Genomic DNA, 19,232 nt, shown 5'->3' with positions numbered 1-19,232 from the left:
GTCATCCTTACATGAATTTTGAGAGGCTGACATCTTGGTAAAGCACTTAGCTCGTACTCATTGGAGCTGAGGCCCTGTTCTGGGAACAGCACCCATGACCCTCCTCTTCTTTCTCCTCTGTCCTTCAAGAAGGTTGAAGTACGAGCTTTGGAATGGATTCCTGGAGCAGCCAGGAGCTCCTTCCTGCAGCAGGAATCCTCTGTGCCTCTGCAGTCACTTCCTGTGAATCACCTTCTGGCCCAAGGCTACAAGCTTTGTAAACTGCAGGTTCTGCGGGATGCCATGGGTGAGTTGTGTAAGCACAGGGAACCCAGCAGCATATAATGGGAAAAGAGTCAGGCCATCTGGGCCCTGATCCGAACTGTCTCACTGACACTAACACGTTAGCCAACATTTTTTAAAGCCCCTTCCTAGGGCAGAAGACAATTTGATCTGCTCAGAGGTCATATGAGTCCATGCTGTTAAATGAAAAACTCTACAGGTAAAAGATTATTGCCCTTCTAGGTTTCATGGTGATTCTCTTTTAAATGTCTCAAATCTACCACCCTTCTTTCCCACTGACACCTGGTTTCACCAGCCATCATACAGAAAAGTGGGACTAGTTTTTCTCAACCCCAGGCTGTCACAATTCAGGGCAAGTCTCCTATTTCAAACAATTTCTAACACAGACCACGTAAGCAGCTAGTCACGGGCCTCTCTGCATACTAGGAGGCCACTGCTCTTTCCATGGCTCTGAAATATAAACAGATTTGAATCCCAGCTCTGCCATCTGTGCCTCTGAGCAAGCTATTGAAGCTCCTGTGCCTCAGTTTCTTCATCTGTCATGCTGGGATAGAGATGTAATTACAGTCTACCCTCATTACTCCCAGATTCTGAAATTTTAGCAAATTCGCCCACTTGCTAAAATTTATCTGTTATCTTGAAATTAATACTCATGGTATTGTCGCAGTACTTGAGGCCCGAGTTCCTGGCTGAGGTCCAATAGGGTGATGCTCTACCTTCTTGTCTCAGCTTTCATCCTATAAACAAGTGTCCTTTGGGTGGTCTATTTAGTGCCACATTTTTTGCACTTTTGTGCTTTTTGTTGATTCTGATGTTTAGAATGGCCCCGAGCATAGTGCTGAAGCAGTAAAATATGTGTTAGATAAGCTTCATTCAGGCATGAGCTACAGTGCTGTTGGTCCAAGTTCAATGTTAATGAATCAACAATATTCATTTATACTAATGAATATTAACATATTAAGATATTAACATATACGTAATATTTGATATATACTCATCGATAATATAAATTAACTAAAGTGTCTTTAAGCAGAAACACACATAGAACAAGGTATGCATCGATCAGCTGATGAATCAGCTGGCAGGACTCTAACTCTGCCCCTTGGAGCAATGATTCGGTATTCTTCCATTCAGGAGTATTCCAGTATTTGCAGTGACTAATAGAATATAACAACTATGAATAACAAGAATTCTGCCTTGTATGGTTATGGTGAGGATTTCATTAATAGATAAGATGCGCTCACGACAGTGCCCAGCACACCATAAGCACTAAGTACAACCCATAAAGGCTCAGGAGAGATGGGGCAAGGAAGGAGTATGTCACAACTTCAGCCTCTCACCCCCTTCCGCATGCTGGAAGCAGCAGGACTCAAACTGAACCATTTCTTTATGGTCAGAGAAATTCAGCTCTGGTGTCCACACTCATAGGCTCCTATCAATTCCTTCTTTTGGGGCATGAAACAACCATTGAGAGCAAATCGAGGTTTTATTTTATTTTTCCCTAATAGGAACTCTAGGCACTGGAGAAAAATAAAACACTGACATCTGTTCTCTGTTGCCTGCCCACAGATGCGCGCAGAAGCTCTGTTATCACGAATGGAGGACGCAGGTGGGCAATGGGAAGAGCAGGGAGAAAAACGGACTTAAAGCCCATTATATGGTTCACTACGGTGGCTTAAGAGAGCGCCACAAATAAAATCTCACCCACGGTTGTTAACCTGCCCCCTTTCTTCTTTTGCTTTTGAACAACTGGACAGTGGTGGTGCTTATCAGTTATTAACAGCCCAAATTAGAGAGTGAGAATTATATTTCCCTGCAAGAGTTCAAAGGAACTATTGTGAAAGATGCTTTGGTGTGTGACATTTACACTGTGCTTCTTTCACATTCCGTTTTAGACTCTTCCAGGCCTGATGTCTGTATTGAATGTCGCACGGCAGTAGACCCTGTGGTGCCAGATGACCCAGGCATCTCTCTGCTTAAAGGTGACTGACTGCAGCTGTGCCTCCCGAATCATATAATCTCCTGGGCCACAACCCATGCTCGGGCGGACTTTTTTATGGCAATAACATGCTCTGATCACTGATAGAAGAAGCCATGCTCTAAAAGTGAAATAAAAACCAATGCTTTGAATTTGGACATTTTCTCAAAAAAAAAGTACCCTGTAGTGGGGCTGAACAGCGTCCCCTAAAAAGATAAATTCAAGCTCTAATCCCAGGTTCCTGTGAAAGTGACCTTGTTTGGAAATGGGGCTTTGCTGATGTAATTAAGTTAAGGATCTTGAGATGATATCATCCTGAATTAAAGGCGGACCCTAAGTCCAACGACTGGCGTCCTTTGAAGAGAAAAGAGAGGGATATTTGAGACAAGGAGGAAGAGACACACATGGAAGAAGACAGAAGCAAAGATTGGAGTCGTGTTTCCACAAGCCAAGGGACACCAGGAGCCACGAGAAGCTGGAATCAGCAAGGAATAACTATCCCTAGAGTCTTTGGAGAGAGCATGGCCCTGCCAACACCTTGATTTCAGACTCTGGCTTCCAAAACTATGAAAGTATAAACTGCTATTGTTTTAAGCTACCAAATTTTTGGTGATTTGTTACACTACATTCCCTAAATGTTTCTTTTAATTAGTAACATGAAATCTTGAAAGAAAAAGTCATTCACTCACTAGTCTACAGACTAGTGACGATTAAATGACAGAATGTGTGTAAAGAAATGATCAATGATCTTGCCTTTCCAAAACAATCCATACGCATTATCATCCTGTCCTCACTACATATTCATTTTTTGTTGTTTTGATCACTATTATTCTACTTTAGAAATATAGCCGGAGTAGGGGAAAATGGCATGCAGAACCCCAAACCTTACATAGATGATTGCTAAGATCAATCTTACATGACTCAGTCCTAAAACTGAGGTGAAAGTGAGAAACAGTGACATTGAACAAAACCTTTGGCCTCCTCTGGGGCTGAAGCCTAATGTTAATCAAGGTTGGGCCATGTGTCCTTTCTCCAGAACCAAACTTGATCTTAAGCTTCCTGGCCTTAGAAATGACTACTCAGCTATTCCATGGTGAAGCATCCCAGGCAGCAAGAGCGTTGGACAAAATGGTGGTAATTCTCATCTCCTGGGCCTCCTGGTTCCTTCCCAGTACCACAGACAGCCTCACTGCCCCTGTATTCCAGGTCAAACAGGATTTCAGCTGACACAAGCCCACAGGAAGGGGGCCACGTGTGTCAAGAATGGAACAGGCCTTCAAGATGGCACATTGAAATCTCATCTCTTCATATTACAGAAGAAGAAAATAAGGGTCTGGAAAGCTAAGAGACTTCTCCAAAATCTCATAGCTGGTTAATAGCTGGGACGAGGACACAGTCTCCTAACTCTCATCGGACTTGGTTTACAGGGCCAGGTTGCTTCCATATCTAGGTAGAAGAATTATGCTAATGAAGGACATGGAAGAAGGGAAGGAGAAAGGGGCCAAAATGGACAGGAACTAAGACTAGTGATCTCCACCAGTTTCTATTGTACAAATAATTATAAATCACTTTTGGAAACCATTGGGTAGTTTCCTGAACATTCTACAAGGCAAGGCCTGGACACTAACAAACACGAGTTCGAATTCTGGCTCTCCGACTTATCGGTTGTGACTCTGAATTAATTATTTAAACTCTCAAAGCCCTAGGTTCTTCATTTATAAAATGGAGATGTATTACCTATCTTATTAGGTCATAGTGACGATTAAATGACAGAATGTGTGTAAAGAAATCCCAGTTATGCGATAGCCTACATGCGGTATGCACCATTTATTTAAAGTTAAGAATGCTACACACAGATTCAATTTACAGGTCACCTTTGGAGATGGGAGGAGGATGCAGTTATGGAGGAGTCATGGAGGAGCTTCCACTCCATTAAAGTTTTCTTAAGGTAGGTTCTTGGTATACGGGTTTCGCTTTATTATTCTTCATAACACTTTGTTTTAAATACATTTTTTAAAATTTGCATATTGAAAGAATAAGTGAACAGCTGTTATTATAATTTTTATTAATAGACAAGTGTTCGCTTCTTACTCCATGTTGAGCACTGTGCTGGGCATAAAACAGGGGATACTCAGGTGAGCAAGACTTAGTCCCTCCAATCAAGATTTAAGCCTCCAATTGGCAGGGGTTACAGCAACCACCTTATAACCATAAGAGCAGGCAGAAAGCAGTAAACAATCTGAGGGGTAAAAAGAAAGAAAAGAGACACCATAGGCACTTGGGGAGGCTTTCTAAGGCTTCATCACAAAAGTGGCAACTGAAATGGCCCTTAAAACCTGACTAAAATGTTAAGGAGAGAGAATGAAAACATGCCTAGCTAACAATGAGCAAAGATACGGGGTGGAAAACCAGCATGATGAGACAGATCAGAGACTAGCGATTGCAAAATCAGAGAAGCCAGAGAACGAGGAAATTTGAAAGAAGGCACAGATGGTCAGCACGGAGGTAAGCCATGTACACCAAGACAAGAACATCAGATTTCTTTCTCTAAGCAATGTTCATGTAATCATACAGGGGACAAAAACCAGATTTCGTGGTGAGTGGGTGGTAAAGAAGGAGGTGGGGGGCACAGTTGACCGCTTTTAAAGATAGCTTACACCTGACGCTAAGTAAAGTGAAGGATGGTAACTGAAGGCCATGGCAGTATCAGGATGAATTTTCAGTCAGGGGAGGCCTTAGCATATGTCTAAAGAAAAGGGGGCTGTGGGGAGAGAACTAGTGGGACAGAGAGAAATACAAATGCAAACCAGACAGGAGACAGGCATTTCTCTTCAGGTACCAGGTTCCAGAAAAAGCAAAAGGAGCAAGGTCAAAAACAAAAACAGATTGGCAAACAAGATGAGACTAAGAGTTGTTTTCCTGAACTAACAAGAGTCCCCAGGGCATTTTGGAAAAGGACTACAGATGATCATGCATACAAATGAAAATGTCTTCCCTCTACCCCCTGAACACGACTTTTCCAGGCACTGTTACCTTGGGATGCAAAATAAAACTTGAAAACCATTGTTTTACAATAGAGCAAAGGATTTAGTTGAGGAGAAGAATAGGAGGTGTCTTTACAAAATCTTTTTTTTAATTGAAAAAATATTATGACATAAAGGATGAAGTTCTCAATAAAATAAAAATTAGGACCATCTGCCCATGATTTCTCTACATCAAGATTTCAAACCAGCCACTTTGGAAAACATTCTGGCAGTTCCTCAAAAATTTAAATGTGGAATTACTATATGATTCAGAAATTTCACTTCTAGGTGTATAATCAAAGAATCAAAAACATGTCCACACAAAAACTTGTACACAAGTGTTTATAGCAGCATTATTTATCAGATTCAAAAAGTGGAAACCACCCAAATGTCCATCACTTGATGAACAGATAAATAAAACATAATATATCCAGACAATGAAATATTATTCAAATATAAAAAGAAATGAAGCGCTGATACACTCTACATGATGAAACTTGAAAACATTATGCTAAGTGAAAGAAGCCAGATACAAAAGGCCACATATTGTATGATTCCATTTATACAAAATGTCCAGAACAGGCAAATCTATAAAGTGAGAAAATAGCTTAGTGGTTGTCTTGGGGAGGGGACGAGGGACAGGGGAGGGAGGGCGGCAAGTGACTGCTTAATGGGTATGGTTCCTTGTTGGAGTGATAAAAATGTTCTGAATTAGATAGTGGTGATAATTGCACACCTTTGTTAATATACTAAAACCACTAAATTCACAAATTGACAAAAATTAAAGATAAACAACAACAAAAAGATTCAAACTAGCCTATGGCTTGGGTAGGAAAGAACATGAAGGTATCCATACACATACACATCACTGCTCCACACATCCACCAATAGGCTGCTCTTCCCAAATATTGCCATACTGAAATGATGCCAGAATGACACTAAACCACAAAACACCAGTCCACTCATGTTCACATGCTCAGAAGAATAACAATTAATAACTAAAATTTATTGAATGTTTACTTTATGTCAGACACTATATTAAGCACTTTACATTGATTAGTTCCTTTTATTTCTCACTGCAACCCTTTGAGGTACATACTATTATCATACCCATTTTACAGATGAGGAAATTAAGGCACAAATAAATTTCATAACTTGTGCCAGGTCAACCAGCTAGGACTTAACCCCAGGCAATCTGACTCATGAGCACTATGCTATTCTGCCCTAAATGACTCTGTCTCCTTAAAATCATGTGCAATATTCACTAACTTCCTAGTATAAACCAAGACAGGAGAGGCTGGAGAGTTAAAAACAACCAAAACTATTAACTCAAATAGCAATCCTGCACAGAAAATTAGAAAGACCCAAGGCTTTGAGGATGAGACTTAGCTGAAGTTTGCATTTCATGTTACTACAGACAATGACAAACTGAGTGTGCAACCCGAGTATGAAATTCTAGATTTCACCCACTACATTTAAAACTAGGGGTAGAGTCTACAGCCATGCTACCCTGAACAAACCCGATCCCATCTGATCTCAGAAGCTTAAGCAGGGTCAGGCCCGGCTAGTACTTGGATGGGAGACCACCTAGGAAGACCAGGTGCTGTAGGTGTAAAAAATTAAAAAATAAGGGATTGTAAACTGACAAGGTCCTTGCAATCTGTGAGGTCAACCAAGGGTTGCCTTGTCTAAAAAATAAATAAATAAAAATTTAAAAGATAAATAAAGAAATAAAATTTAAAAACTAGGGATAGATTATTTAGTATCTCCCTGCCTACAATAATCTAATAATCTAAGTGGGGGCACCACCACAAGTGCAAAGAAAAACATTGTGTACTGTGTGTATGACTGTTTAGATATATAAAACAACATGACATATATGTTTACACACATTGGTGCTCACTAAACCGTGAGGGACAGATGGCAAATTCTAAGTCCTAAGTCATAGGGGAGAGAGATGAATAAGGACAAAGTAATCAAAGAAGACTGCTTGTGGGGCACCTTCAGGACTAGCGTTTAGGAGGGGCCAGGAAGGATAAAGGTCACAATTCAGGCAAGTTTGAGAGAATAAGGTTGGTTAGATTGTTCCTAGAGTAGCAAAGATGCCTGTCTGATTAAATTAAGGAATGTACAGTGTTTAATGTACTGGGAAATAAGAGTGGACAGGCAGGAAGGGGTTATATAAGATCTCAAAAGTCAAGGGGAGTTTTTAGACTTGATGGAATAGGACAAGGTAAATCAAGTTTTAAAAAAGTTGTGAAAGCTTTCTCATATTAGTTGCATACATCATAAGAAAGAAATACTGGCTTAAATATATTTGCTTACTCAAACCTGGAATTCCATCTAATATACTGTTTCCCTACTTCATTTTAAATATTGTTTTTTTGGTTTTGGTTTTGGGTTTGGGTTTTTTTGCATAGCTACCCCCAAGACACCTTAATTTCAATAGAGTTAAAATATAATTGTTCAAAATCTCAGTCCTGAACAAAACTGTGTTGTTATGGTCCCTTCACAAAACCACTTAGCACATTGCTAATGTGCATTAAATTTTCTCACTTCATAGCCTGACCTGTAATGAAACCACATCTTAGTGAATAGGCTGCCCCTTGAAAAAAAAAAAAAAACAAACGTATTTTTTAATGTGAAAAATATTTCCTTGTGCTCAGTCACTGAAATTGTCTTATTTGATGATAAAATTGAATGACAAAGTATCCAACTTTTTTGCTGAGTTAAACAGAAACTCACAAGTGCCTAATGCACTGAAATATACCTATCAAATATATAGTCAGTCGCAATCCTACTTAATCGGACCCCTAGGAGAACTTCTCTTCGTACTGCTCTGCCCCGGAATTCTTGACACTTTCCACAGGCATCTACCTGGGTCTCAGGTGCCTCCGAGGATTTGTGCTTTCGGGCAAAAATCTTACCCAAGGGATAAGCCCAAGAAACAGGCTATCCTGTAAGGGACCAAGGGACTTAGTTTATGTCTCGGTGTGTCCCTTAAGCAAGTCCGCCTCGCCAACTCGGACGGGCACGCAGATATCCCCACTCCGCGACAGCGGGCTGCGGCCAGGTAACCCTAAATCCCGGCCAGGGCGCGCACCCACCTGACCAGGGGCTCCTTCTCGAGCACGTTGGGCTCCTCCAGGCACTTGCAGGGGCAGCAGCAGCACATGGTCCTCAGCCAGTCCCTCAGCCCCATGGAGAGCGAGCTGCCCCGCCGGCGCCGGGAGACTCCGAGAAAGTCGCGGCTGCGAGAGCACGCAGCTGGGGCGCGGCCACCGGGCCGGCGTCCAGGTGCGGGGACAGTGGCGGCCCGGGCGTCGCGGGCCGGTCCGTGCGCATCACGCCGCGGCCAATGTCGCGGGCGAAGCAGGAGACGCCTCCACCGCCCAGCGTCTGCAGGGCCGCGCGCTTTCTTCCCCTTGGGTTTTGTTTGGGGCGTGTGTTACGTTGGGGCTTTTTTTTCTCTCTCTCTTTCTTTTAATTCCCCCGGCGCAAATCGGGGCGCATGCGTCCCGCAGACGCTCCGCTGCTGCCCTCTCAGGAGGAAGCAGGGACTCCAGCCAGACGGCAAAATCCAAGGGCACCGACGCGCCACCGGAGCTGCGGGGAGGAGGGGGAAAGCCCTCGGGTCACGGAGCACGAGATCGGGCTGAATCTATTCATACGTTTTATTGGCTTCACTCCCCGAGGATATTAAACGTCCTCCTCCCGCCCCCACGCGTTCAAAGGAGAGTTTAGGGCATTTTTAACAAGTCAGCTCTACGCAGACTAAAAATTAGCAAAAGAGTATATGGATTGACCCATTATAGAGGTGGGTTTTTTTCAGTACTATATTCACAATGATTTTTTAAAATTGTTTTCAGGCCTCCCTGTCCTTGAATAACTTCCTCAAGAAAGGCAACCACTATCAGCTTCTTGAGATATTCCAGAGCTATTTATGTATGTATTTATATGTTTATGTATATATGTAGTTGTTTATGTTTGTACAGACTTGTAAGTACATGAACACAAATCCCCCTCCTTTTTTACCCAAGCAGTAGTGTACCACGCACATTTCTGCCCCGGGCTTGTTTCACTCAGTACATCTTCGAGACTATTCCATAGCAGCACATATATATCTTCCTCTATCATTTTAACAGTTGCATATTATGAAGTCATATGGATGCCCATATGTTATTTAGCCAGGCCCCTATTGATGTACCTTTAAGTGAATTCTATCCTTTCGTTATTAAAGTAATGCTGCAATGAACATCCTTGAACGATGTTTTTAGACGTGTATCTATTGAGTAAATGTCTGGCAGTTGAATTGCTGGATAAGATGCCTTTTTAAATTTTGATGGCTCTTGCCAAATTGCCCTCCAAAGAGGTAAGTCCGGTTTAGAGTCTGACCAGCAACATATGAAAGTATCTATTTTCCTATACTCCCACCAATGCAAGGTACCATCTAATTTTTATCTTTGCCAATCTGAATTATTCAACAAATACTTATTGAGCATCTGTTATGTGTCAGGAATGTTCTAGGTACTGGAGATAGAGCAGTGGGCAAAAGAAGCACTGTTTGCTCCTACTCTCTTGAAGCAAACATTCTAGTAGGGAAGTTAGACAAATAAAAACAGCACATTATTCAGTATGTTAGAAGGTAGATATCACCTAACACAATAAGTCAGCCAAGGGGATAAGAAGTGCCTGGGAAGAGTGTGTGTGTGTGTGTGTGTGTGTGTGTGTGCGCGTGCGTGTGTGTGCGCACACACACACACACACACACAAACACTGGGAATAGGGGGAGTGCCTGCAATTTTAAATGGGGTGGTCAGGGAAGGCCCCTGATATGGTGACATTTAAGCAAAGACCTGAAGGAGATAAGCATTCTAGCCCTGATGTCAGAGGAAAGAGCATTTCGGACAGAGCGAAGACCATGTGCAAAACCCCAGAGGAGAGAATAAACTGTGGAGTGCCCGAGAAGCAGCATGGATTCCGGGGGTCTCGGAGACCTGTGGGCCAGAGGAAGAGTAATAGGAGATGATGGAATGTGGGACCTTGTCAGACTTTGTAGGGACTTTGGATTTTGCTCCATATGAGCTGAGCAAAACTTGGGAGGTTTTGAGTAACGAGAGTACTGTGGCCTACCTAGGTAGCAATAGGATCCATTGGCGGCTACGTTGAGAAGAATTTTGGTGCCAAGAGCTGTTTTAGGAAAATGCAACTAAAGGCCATTGTAATGATCCTGGGTGACAAATAACAGTGGTTTGGACCAGGGAAGTGGCAGTAGAGGAGGTAAGAAATGGTGGGACTCTAGATGGAATTTGAAGGTAGAGCCAATAAGATTTGCTAAAGGGTTGGAAATAGGGTGTAAAAAAAGAAAGGAGTGATTGCAAACTTTTGGGTTTACAAACTGTGAAGGTTAAATTGCAATTGCCTGAAATAGAGAAGAGTGTGGGAGGAGCCAGTTTGCAAGAGTGAAGAGGAAGAGCAAGAGTTTATTTTCAGAAGTGTCAATTCTCATGGGTGGTGTATTAATTTTAAACTGTGTCACTACACGTAGGTTTGTCCTGTGCTGGCTACATTAACAGGCTGAAGGAACTTATCAAGTGCATGTTTTTTGAGAGACTAGCTGTTGAGGGAAAAGGAAGAATAAGAGAAGGTCCCTAAGGACTCTGACTTAGTTGGGGAAATATGGACCCATCATGAAACGTTAACACCATATGACAGAGTACTAGGTGTCACGAGGCTGCACAGGGCTGGTATCAAGCCCAGCACCATGTCATTTATCACTTGTAACTGTGCCAAGATACAGGCTGAGTGTTGCTCTTGACAACAAGCTCCCCTACAAGCTGGAAAATCCACTTGGTAGAATGCACTGTGTTCTGAAATTGGATTTTAGATTTGAGTCAATCCACCTGGGTTTAGGTAGAAAGTAGATAGAAGCAGCTGCCAAAATGTGAACTCAGCCAGCATGAAGATGAAATTTAGGGTCTGACAGCTACTATGAACTATTGAAGTTAGATTTGTTGAGTATAGAGAAATCAGAGAAGGCATTCAGCTCCTAGAAAATAGAGGTACTAATTTTAATCTTAGACAAGTCACTTAATTTTTCTGAACCTCGATTTTCTAACCTGCAGAAGGGAGATGATGAGTCTGGCCTTAACTACTAGACAAAGCTGTGAGACTCAAATGAGATTGTTTGAAAACCATAAAGCACTATAAAAATACCAGAATTCAGCACTATTGATTAAATCCAAATAATAGAGGCCTGTCAGGCAAACGCCAGTTCCAATACTACTTGGCTTGCGTATGACAATATTTCTTTCCACATATGTGCCTCAGTAATGTGTGGGTATCTTTTAAGTGGTCTGTTTCATATGGGATATTTCTAGAAAGCCCTAGAACCACGTCTATTTAACAAACTTGACTGGGATGTTATGCTCCGCCTTCCTAGGGATCATGTGTAGTGGTTGCCTGCTCTAACAATTATTCATACTTTTGATTTAAAATTAATTTTAAGTTTTAAAGTTTATAAATGAAACATTCCTCTAAAAAATAGGAATATTGCTGTTAAAGTTCCCTCTGACCACAATCCACAGTCCACAGTCCTGTCTCCTTCCAGCCCTCCCCAGAGTAACTATTATTATCAGTACAAACTATTTTCTGGACACACATACACATAGGTGTCCCTTTGATGTATGTATAGTATCACTGTGTGTGTGATTTTTTTTTTGTAGTGAGTTTTAATCAATATAAAAGGTACCCATTAATCTCTCTGCTAGCTTTTTTCACTTAATACAGTTAAAATGGCTTAGAGACCTATTCTTATTAGTACACATAATACCACCTCATTTTTTCAAATCAGTGTGAATAGTCTATTTCTTAGTTGTCTAAGGATAATTAAATGTGTTTCCGTAGTGCTCATCTTCCCAGAAATTGGATACCTTCAAGAGTTCCCTGTGTTTTAGTAAATTGGACCTTTGATTGGCATGACGACGCCACTAAACCTTGCAGGTCAGCTTCCAGACAGCTGCATCCACATTTTGGCAGCCCCATTTCCTGTTTCAAACATCACTGCAGGAGAGCAGTGAGCTTTCCTTTTTTTAGAATGATGCTAGATTGTTCCTACTGCCTGCGTCTATGCCAACGCACCTACCACAGGCGACAACAGCTGACATTTACCAAATACCCCTAAGCACCTGATGTTGAGGAAGTAGACCATCCTCTGGGGTGACTGGTGACTCACAGACCCATCAGCTGCTTGTTTTCAAGCCAGAACTGCTGGTCTATATTTTCAGATTTTTCCATGGCAGGGAAAACTCTAGAGTCTGCTTTGAAAATAACTAGTGTAGTTTGAAGTCCTCCTTCTTTAAGAATTTACTGATGACTTCTGTGAGCTGGAGGAAAAGGCATATGTGGGGTAGGAAGAAATGGAAAATCAAAATACTTAAGTTGCAACATCATATCATTAGTGCATTCCACAGAAAAGCTATGCTTGCGGCAACGTAGCACAAGCTAGTGTCATTCAGTTATTCATTCAATAGATATTTATTGAACAAGGTGTTGGAGACACTATGGTGAATAGAAGGATATGCTGTGTCACAACATCTAGAACAGTGCAGGCATGTAGTAGGCACTTAACAAATGTGTCGAATTAAATGTGTGAAAGCCAAAAAAAGAACCGTTTTGTGAACCCTGAGTTTGCATGAAAACTTATGTTTAATTTCTCAAGTCTATTTCTGAGCTGCCCAAACCAGTAGAGAAAATCTAAAGAGCACTCTTTTCCTTAAAGAAAATAGATATCTTCTGAAACAAGCCAGTAACCCTCAGCATCATCACTCACCCCAAGGACCCAGGATGAACAGCCAGCATGCCTTCTATCTCTGGAGAAGTCATATTGGGGAGTGGAATGACTGGATGTCACCAAGGTAAAAGTGTACCTATTGGGTCTCTTATTTCTGCCTCTACAGTATGTCCCACCTCTCCTTTGGGTGACAATACTTTGTTTTTCTTTGAGAAACACCCACCCTCCAGTCCCATGGCTTGGGCATGACAATAAATGTACTCCTCTCATTCCTCAACCTCTAACCTCCCATGAAAGATGGGCACATGGCTACAAAGGGCCAATCAGGCCCCCTTTGTGAAATTTGCGTTTTAACAGCAAGGACTCAAAGATGGAAAATGTGTGGAGTTGAGACATGAATTATTTTCAAGACAGCATCTTGAGGAGGAGATCCAACAGCAGTTTGCTATTTAGATGCCTGGAGCTTTCCTGTTCCTGTTTTTCCCGAAATCTAGTTGTTCTAGCTGTTTAGTTTTCCCATCATTCTGTGAGTTACTCCATAACTCGTTAATCAATACTTTTTTTCCTCTTTTTTTTTGTTGCTTTCCAAACTAAAGCCATACAGTTCCACTTAGGAACGTTAAGAGGCAAGAAAACGATAATTGTGATGAGAGAGAGAGAAAGAATTATGAAAAATTAGTTCTTTTTTAGGCTAGGCACAACAATCCAAAGTTTGATTTACTTGATTTAGTCAGGTAATATCTTTTATTTCTATTTCTCTGTTTGGTTTCTCCTCCCTGAAGAGAAATAAAATATCTGCCATCTGAGAATCTTTTAGTCATATCACTCTGTGGTTTCCCATAATGCAAAATACTTTCTAAATTTTCAAACTATTTTTATTTGGTGCAGTCTTCTGGTCAGTTTTACTTCCTTCTATTCCCCCAAATATATACTCTGAGAAAACCTTAATAATCAGTCTTTGCTCGTTCTTCTGTTTACATAGACAAATATCTTTGCTTACTTCAAAATTTGGTAGCAAGTCTTTGCTAAACAACTTCATATTTAGGAATAAGTCTAACCTTTAAAAAGGATGCTATTGGAGAGAACAAAAACATGAGGTAAGCTAGAAGAGGTATAGAACATATTAAGAGATTCTTCAAGAAAACTTGATTCTTATAGTCCCACCATGAAGAGAATCTAACCTTGTTGTGTCAACTCTATATAATACCTTCGTGTCTAGATTTTTGTGACCCTTTTCCTCCAGGTATTAATCAGCAACCAATTGTAAATGACAAAAAGCATCACTCAAACTGGTTTAAATATAAAAAAGAAATTTACTGGCTCAAGTTACTGGAAAAGTCAGAAGTTATGCTAGCTGTAGACATAATTGGCTCTAGGCACTCAGAAGAAAAATAAGAGTTAGTCTCTGATATAGATGGAATGTTTATTTATTCCTCAAATTCATATGTTGAAACCTAATCCCCAATGTGATGGAATTTGAAGGTGAGGACTTTGGGAGTCGACTATGTCGTGAGGATGGAGCCCTCCCGAATGAGATTAGTGCCCTTATAGAAGAGACCTCAGAGAGCTCCCTCATCCCTTCCACCATGTGAAGACACAATAAGAAGATGGCTGTCTATGAACCAGAAAGCAGGTTCTCACCAGACATTGAATATGCCAGTGATTTGATCTTGGACTTCCCAGCTTTCAGAACTCTGAGAAATAAAGTTTTGTTGTTTTTAAGCCACCAGTCTATGGTATTTCTCTGACAGCAGCCCAAAAGGACTACAGTACTCTCTTTTCCTCTCTGGGCTCTGAGTTGGTAACACTCTTCAGGTCCCTAGTAGCCCTGGATTGCACCATCTTTTCTGCTGAGATTATCATCAGAAAGAGAACCACTCCACCCAGTCAGTCTTGATCAACAGGCCGGGGCCTGGCTTTCCTTGGCCTGAAATGGAACCAATTGCTATTTCAGAGGGAGGGAATACACCTACTGAGTCTTAAGCGCACCCTTGCAGTGCTTAAGTGAAGAGGAATGTGGGGACAGGAAAAGTAAGCCAGTTGGAGTAAGAGGGAGAGAGTTTCCTGAGAAAAAATTGTCTGGAACCACAAAAAAAGGAATGGTTGCTGGCAAGACAAAAACAATACATGTCCGCTACACTCAGTAATGGCAGCTGCTGATGCACTGGTTCAGATGTGGTTATGTTTGTCCAAGGAGCTTCTGCCAACTGGAGGTTCAGACTTGGTTATGTGTGTCCAAGGAGTTTCTGCCAACTGGAGTGGACAGAAAGCACTCCACAGAGAAGAGCCAGCCCATGGTTCTGTCAGGTCCAACACCCAGCAACTCAGACGACAGGAGCTTTCTGCAAGAAGCACTTCAAAATCTCCCTGCATCCCCTAAAAATTTCAGATAGTTCATAAATGAGTTCAGCAATATCTGCATCCTTCGGTCAGATTCTACCTCATTCATTGCCTTATGTAGCAGTTGTGACCACCTAAAATTATTCAGTTCAACAAAGATTTGTTGAGTGTCGACTTTATAAGCCTGATACTGCTCAATCTCTCGTGGAGTACAAAGTTGAAAAATAAGCAGTATTCATCCTCAGAGTACTACCCAGAGCAAACATTGGAAAATTACAAAACCAAAATGTTCTATACTTCTCTGTGCCTCAAGGCACCCTTCTTTTTTATTCCTATAGCATGCCCTTCTTTACCTCACCCCTGACTTTACCATGTTCAACTAGCCTGGCATATCTAACTATACTCCCGTAGCTAACTAGCCTGGCATATCTAACTATACTTTCACAGCTAACTCTACTGTCGTAGCTAACTATCCTGCTTTAACGAGCACTTTTCAGATGACCAAAAAGTCTCAATTCTTAGCCCCACAGATGTGATCTAATATATGACTTTTTCCCACATCTGTAAGATCACTCCCCTACAATCCCCAGTATTTTACACTCTCCAAAATCTCTCCATATTATGCCTAACTAAAATTATGCCACGCTGGTTTCTAATCCACTTAAACTATTTAATGAACATTATTAAGCCCATTTTATGCAAGGCGACATGAAGTTCAAAATAGAAGAAATGCATCAGAAATAATGATATTGAAGAATATGTGAGCACTGTTCATATTTGCTATGAAAGGCCCCCAAAAGTTTACCTGAACTTTATGCCCAGATCCTACCAATCTGAATTTTAATGAATAACCAAATTTATGCCAGTGTGTTTTTAGTTTCCCATTCATTTATGTTACTTCTTTCTCCATAAAACTCACAGAGATACATAAACAAGCCAGAACCCATCAACTTTTCCACCCAAGATCTACACAAGCTCCCCAAGGTTGTAGTATATAAATCCTCTTGTCATCTTCTATGCTGCCACCTCATGGATTTCCATTGTAAGTGCACTGTGGTTTCTGTGGAAATGGATTGCAAATGGGTTAGAAAGCTTTCTTTCTCTCAGCAGTTGGAAAGTGGTTGCAGCTATGATGCCTGGGAAGACTTTGATCTTAAAGGGCAAGCTCACTATTCAGATGGAAGGTTTTAACTGGCTTTTGGCTATACCTAACCTGTTAGGGCACAGCTAAATGGAGCAGTAAGCCCTAGCTTCTCTTGGTAAGCAGGTGCCAGACGTCACTAATTATCGCTTTACTATTTCTTTTGATCTTATTAAGCATTGCTACTTGATTTACTCACCTGAAAACTATGGAAAAGTGCATAGGCCATTACATATATTTCTCAACTTATATAAAAGAAGTAATCTTAAAGAAGTGAATAAAATTGAAGAGTTTTTGTTTTTAAATTTTATTATTAATTAATTTTGCTTTTGATCTACTTAAATAAGTCTATCTTGGAAACAGCCTGACATAAATTAAAAGGTGGGAGTGCAGTTCCCTAGAGAAAGAACCGCCGTTGGTGAAATGCATCGAGGGGCCACTTGGTCTATGAAAAAATTATCTCAGATAAGTGGGCTATGAGAGGGCGAAAAAGAGAGCTACATGGTTCTGCAAGGTAATGGAGGCAAAGTATGAGATGTGTGAGGAGCAGGGCGTGGGGAGAAGCTGGAACACAGCCATGCAGCAGGAAGGAGGGGGCTGGTGCCAGAGGAACATTGGTAGTGAGCTATGTCTTAAAGAAGGTGTCGGTCAGCCCCTCCATGACAGGACAACACAACACACCAGGACTTAGATGAGGAAAGAGTCAAACTCTCAACAAACCAATAGATGCTTAATGTTCTACTTGGCCAAAGTTGAGGTCCCTTTAAGGATATGACAGAAGTGCCCTTTTCTGTGACTTTGTAAAGTCTGGTAACTGAAGTCTATAAGCTTCACTCTCTCTTCCCATGCTGAGCATCATGTCATCTTCTCTCCATTAGCTCTGCCTTGTCAATTCCGGGAGGGATTTGACACGGAGCCACCCTCCTTATCTCTCACACTTTTCCTATCCTTTACACTCCGTAAAGAGACACGGTGTCCTGTTTTTGTCCATAACCCTCCTGGACAAATCATGAGGACTCCTCAGTCCAAGGCAGACCCATTCCTTGCCCAGATTGTGTTAAATATAATGGTCCTAGGCCCATTGAAAAAAAACATTGGAAAGATGAAGAATTGGTATAACAGTTTGAGCCCAAATTTGAGTATATCCCCTTCATGATTCCTGGCACCATTAATGTCTTTAAAACGGTAAAAGAACCCTTGAAAATGCATATATTGGCAATAAGAGAATGATTTCTGTAGAAAAGTAAGACAAGTAAAGGCAAAACCCTTAATTTACCCCACTCCCACCCTCATCCCTGCCAGATACCCAGAAGACGTTGCTTTTAAAGACCTCAAGAGGAAAAAAATTAAAAACTTGGAGAGAGGACCTCTAATATCCTTAGCAGCCTCCAGTAGCAAAAGCTTCTCAGCTTAGAGGAAGTTCAGGCCTTCATTCCTCCACTGGACACCCCATGTAACCATGCAAGAAATCTGGTCTCACACACTAGGTCTCAGGGAAGCTGACTCTGAGATGGAGTTAGCTAACAGAAAGTTTAATAGGGAACACGCATCGAATCAACACCTGGGAAGAGAAAGGAAGAAAGGGGGAAAAGGAGCAGGACTGGGCCTCAGCCGGCCATGGTGGGAGTTCTGGAGATAGAAGAATGAGCTTCGAAGCTGTTCTGAGTTGGTGAGGGTTACCTGGTCAGGGAACATGGCTTTGGGTGAGGCAGCTGTTTTTTAGCTGAGGTTGTGCAGGAGGGAGGCTGAGAGCTGAGGGCTGGCTGCTGGCGGCACTTCCAGAAGCTGGCCGAATAACGCCTTCCTTCCTGAGGGAGGATCTGTGTGGCACATCACAGCGTCCACTGCCCGGCAACCCCTAAATCCGTCCCTGCGTGTTGTCCCACAAGTTCAGAATTTCCTTCCTCTGGGAATGCCAGGAATTCTTTGATCACATTACATCAATGTAAGATAGGTAGATTCTTATATTTTTTTCTTTTTTTTTTTTAATTGTAGTAAAATAGATTAAGTTCTCCAGACATTATCACTAAAGCCTTCTGCTCTTGGAGGGAACATTCTAGAAATAAGATTCAGGGAATTCCGTCTACCAATGGAGGCAATCCCATTCACATTAATGATTAAAAAGACATGCTACAAGGTGGATGAACCTCAAAAACATTATGGTCAGTGAAAAAAGCAAGACACAAAAGGTCACATATTGTATGATTCAATGTACATAAAATATCCAGAATAGGGAAATCCACAGGGACAGCACATCAACTGGTTCTTGCCAGGAGTGGGCAGAGCGGAGAGGGGAGCAACTGCTTAAAGGATATAAAGCTTCCTTTTGGGAATATTTTGGAACTGGACAGAGGTGGTAGTCGCATAATAATGAACGTACCAAATGCCATTAAATAGTTCATTTAAAATGGTTCATTTTATGTCACTTTCATTTTCGTTTTTAAAAATGAGTAAAAAAGAACTTTTTTCTTGGAAGCAGTTTTATATATCAAGATTAACTTTCCACTGTAGGAGTCCTTACTTTTGAGTAACTGGAAATTATCAGAATGTCATTACTATGTCCTCAGAATATATTTAGATTTCAAGAGGCAAGTCAAGTAAAATTATCTGTATTTAAAATTAAGTATCCTATTCATGTAGTAGACACTGAATAGACACAAATTATGTACAACTATG

The 19,232-nt window shown here is 41.3% G+C and overlaps 1 protein-coding gene and 1 pseudogene across 1 annotated transcript in view; one reads left to right on the top strand and one right to left on the bottom strand.

Annotated features, from left to right (window-relative positions):
• The window catches only part of MREG (melanoregulin), a 56,815-nt gene extending 47,921 nt beyond the window's left edge, over nt 1–8,894 (bottom strand). Inside the window, exon 1 of the mRNA XM_011358643.2 lies at nt 8,391–8,894. Within this exon, the coding sequence (XP_011356945.1) occupies nt 8,391–8,485 (95 nt within the window). The 5' untranslated portion in view covers nt 8,486–8,894. The remainder of the gene's footprint in view (nt 1–8,390) is intronic.
• LOC111738710 lies at nt 6,776–6,895 on the top strand (annotated as a pseudogene).
• Nucleotides 8,895–19,232: the final 10,338 nt, after the last annotated feature.

This window comes from Pteropus vampyrus, unplaced genomic scaffold (assembly GCF_000151845.1).
Source record: "Pteropus vampyrus isolate Shadow unplaced genomic scaffold, Pvam_2.0 Scaffold42, whole genome shotgun sequence".
NCBI classification, from domain to species: Eukaryota; Metazoa; Chordata; class Mammalia; order Chiroptera; family Pteropodidae; genus Pteropus; species Pteropus vampyrus.
This window is presented reverse-complemented; position numbering and strand designations above follow the sequence as displayed.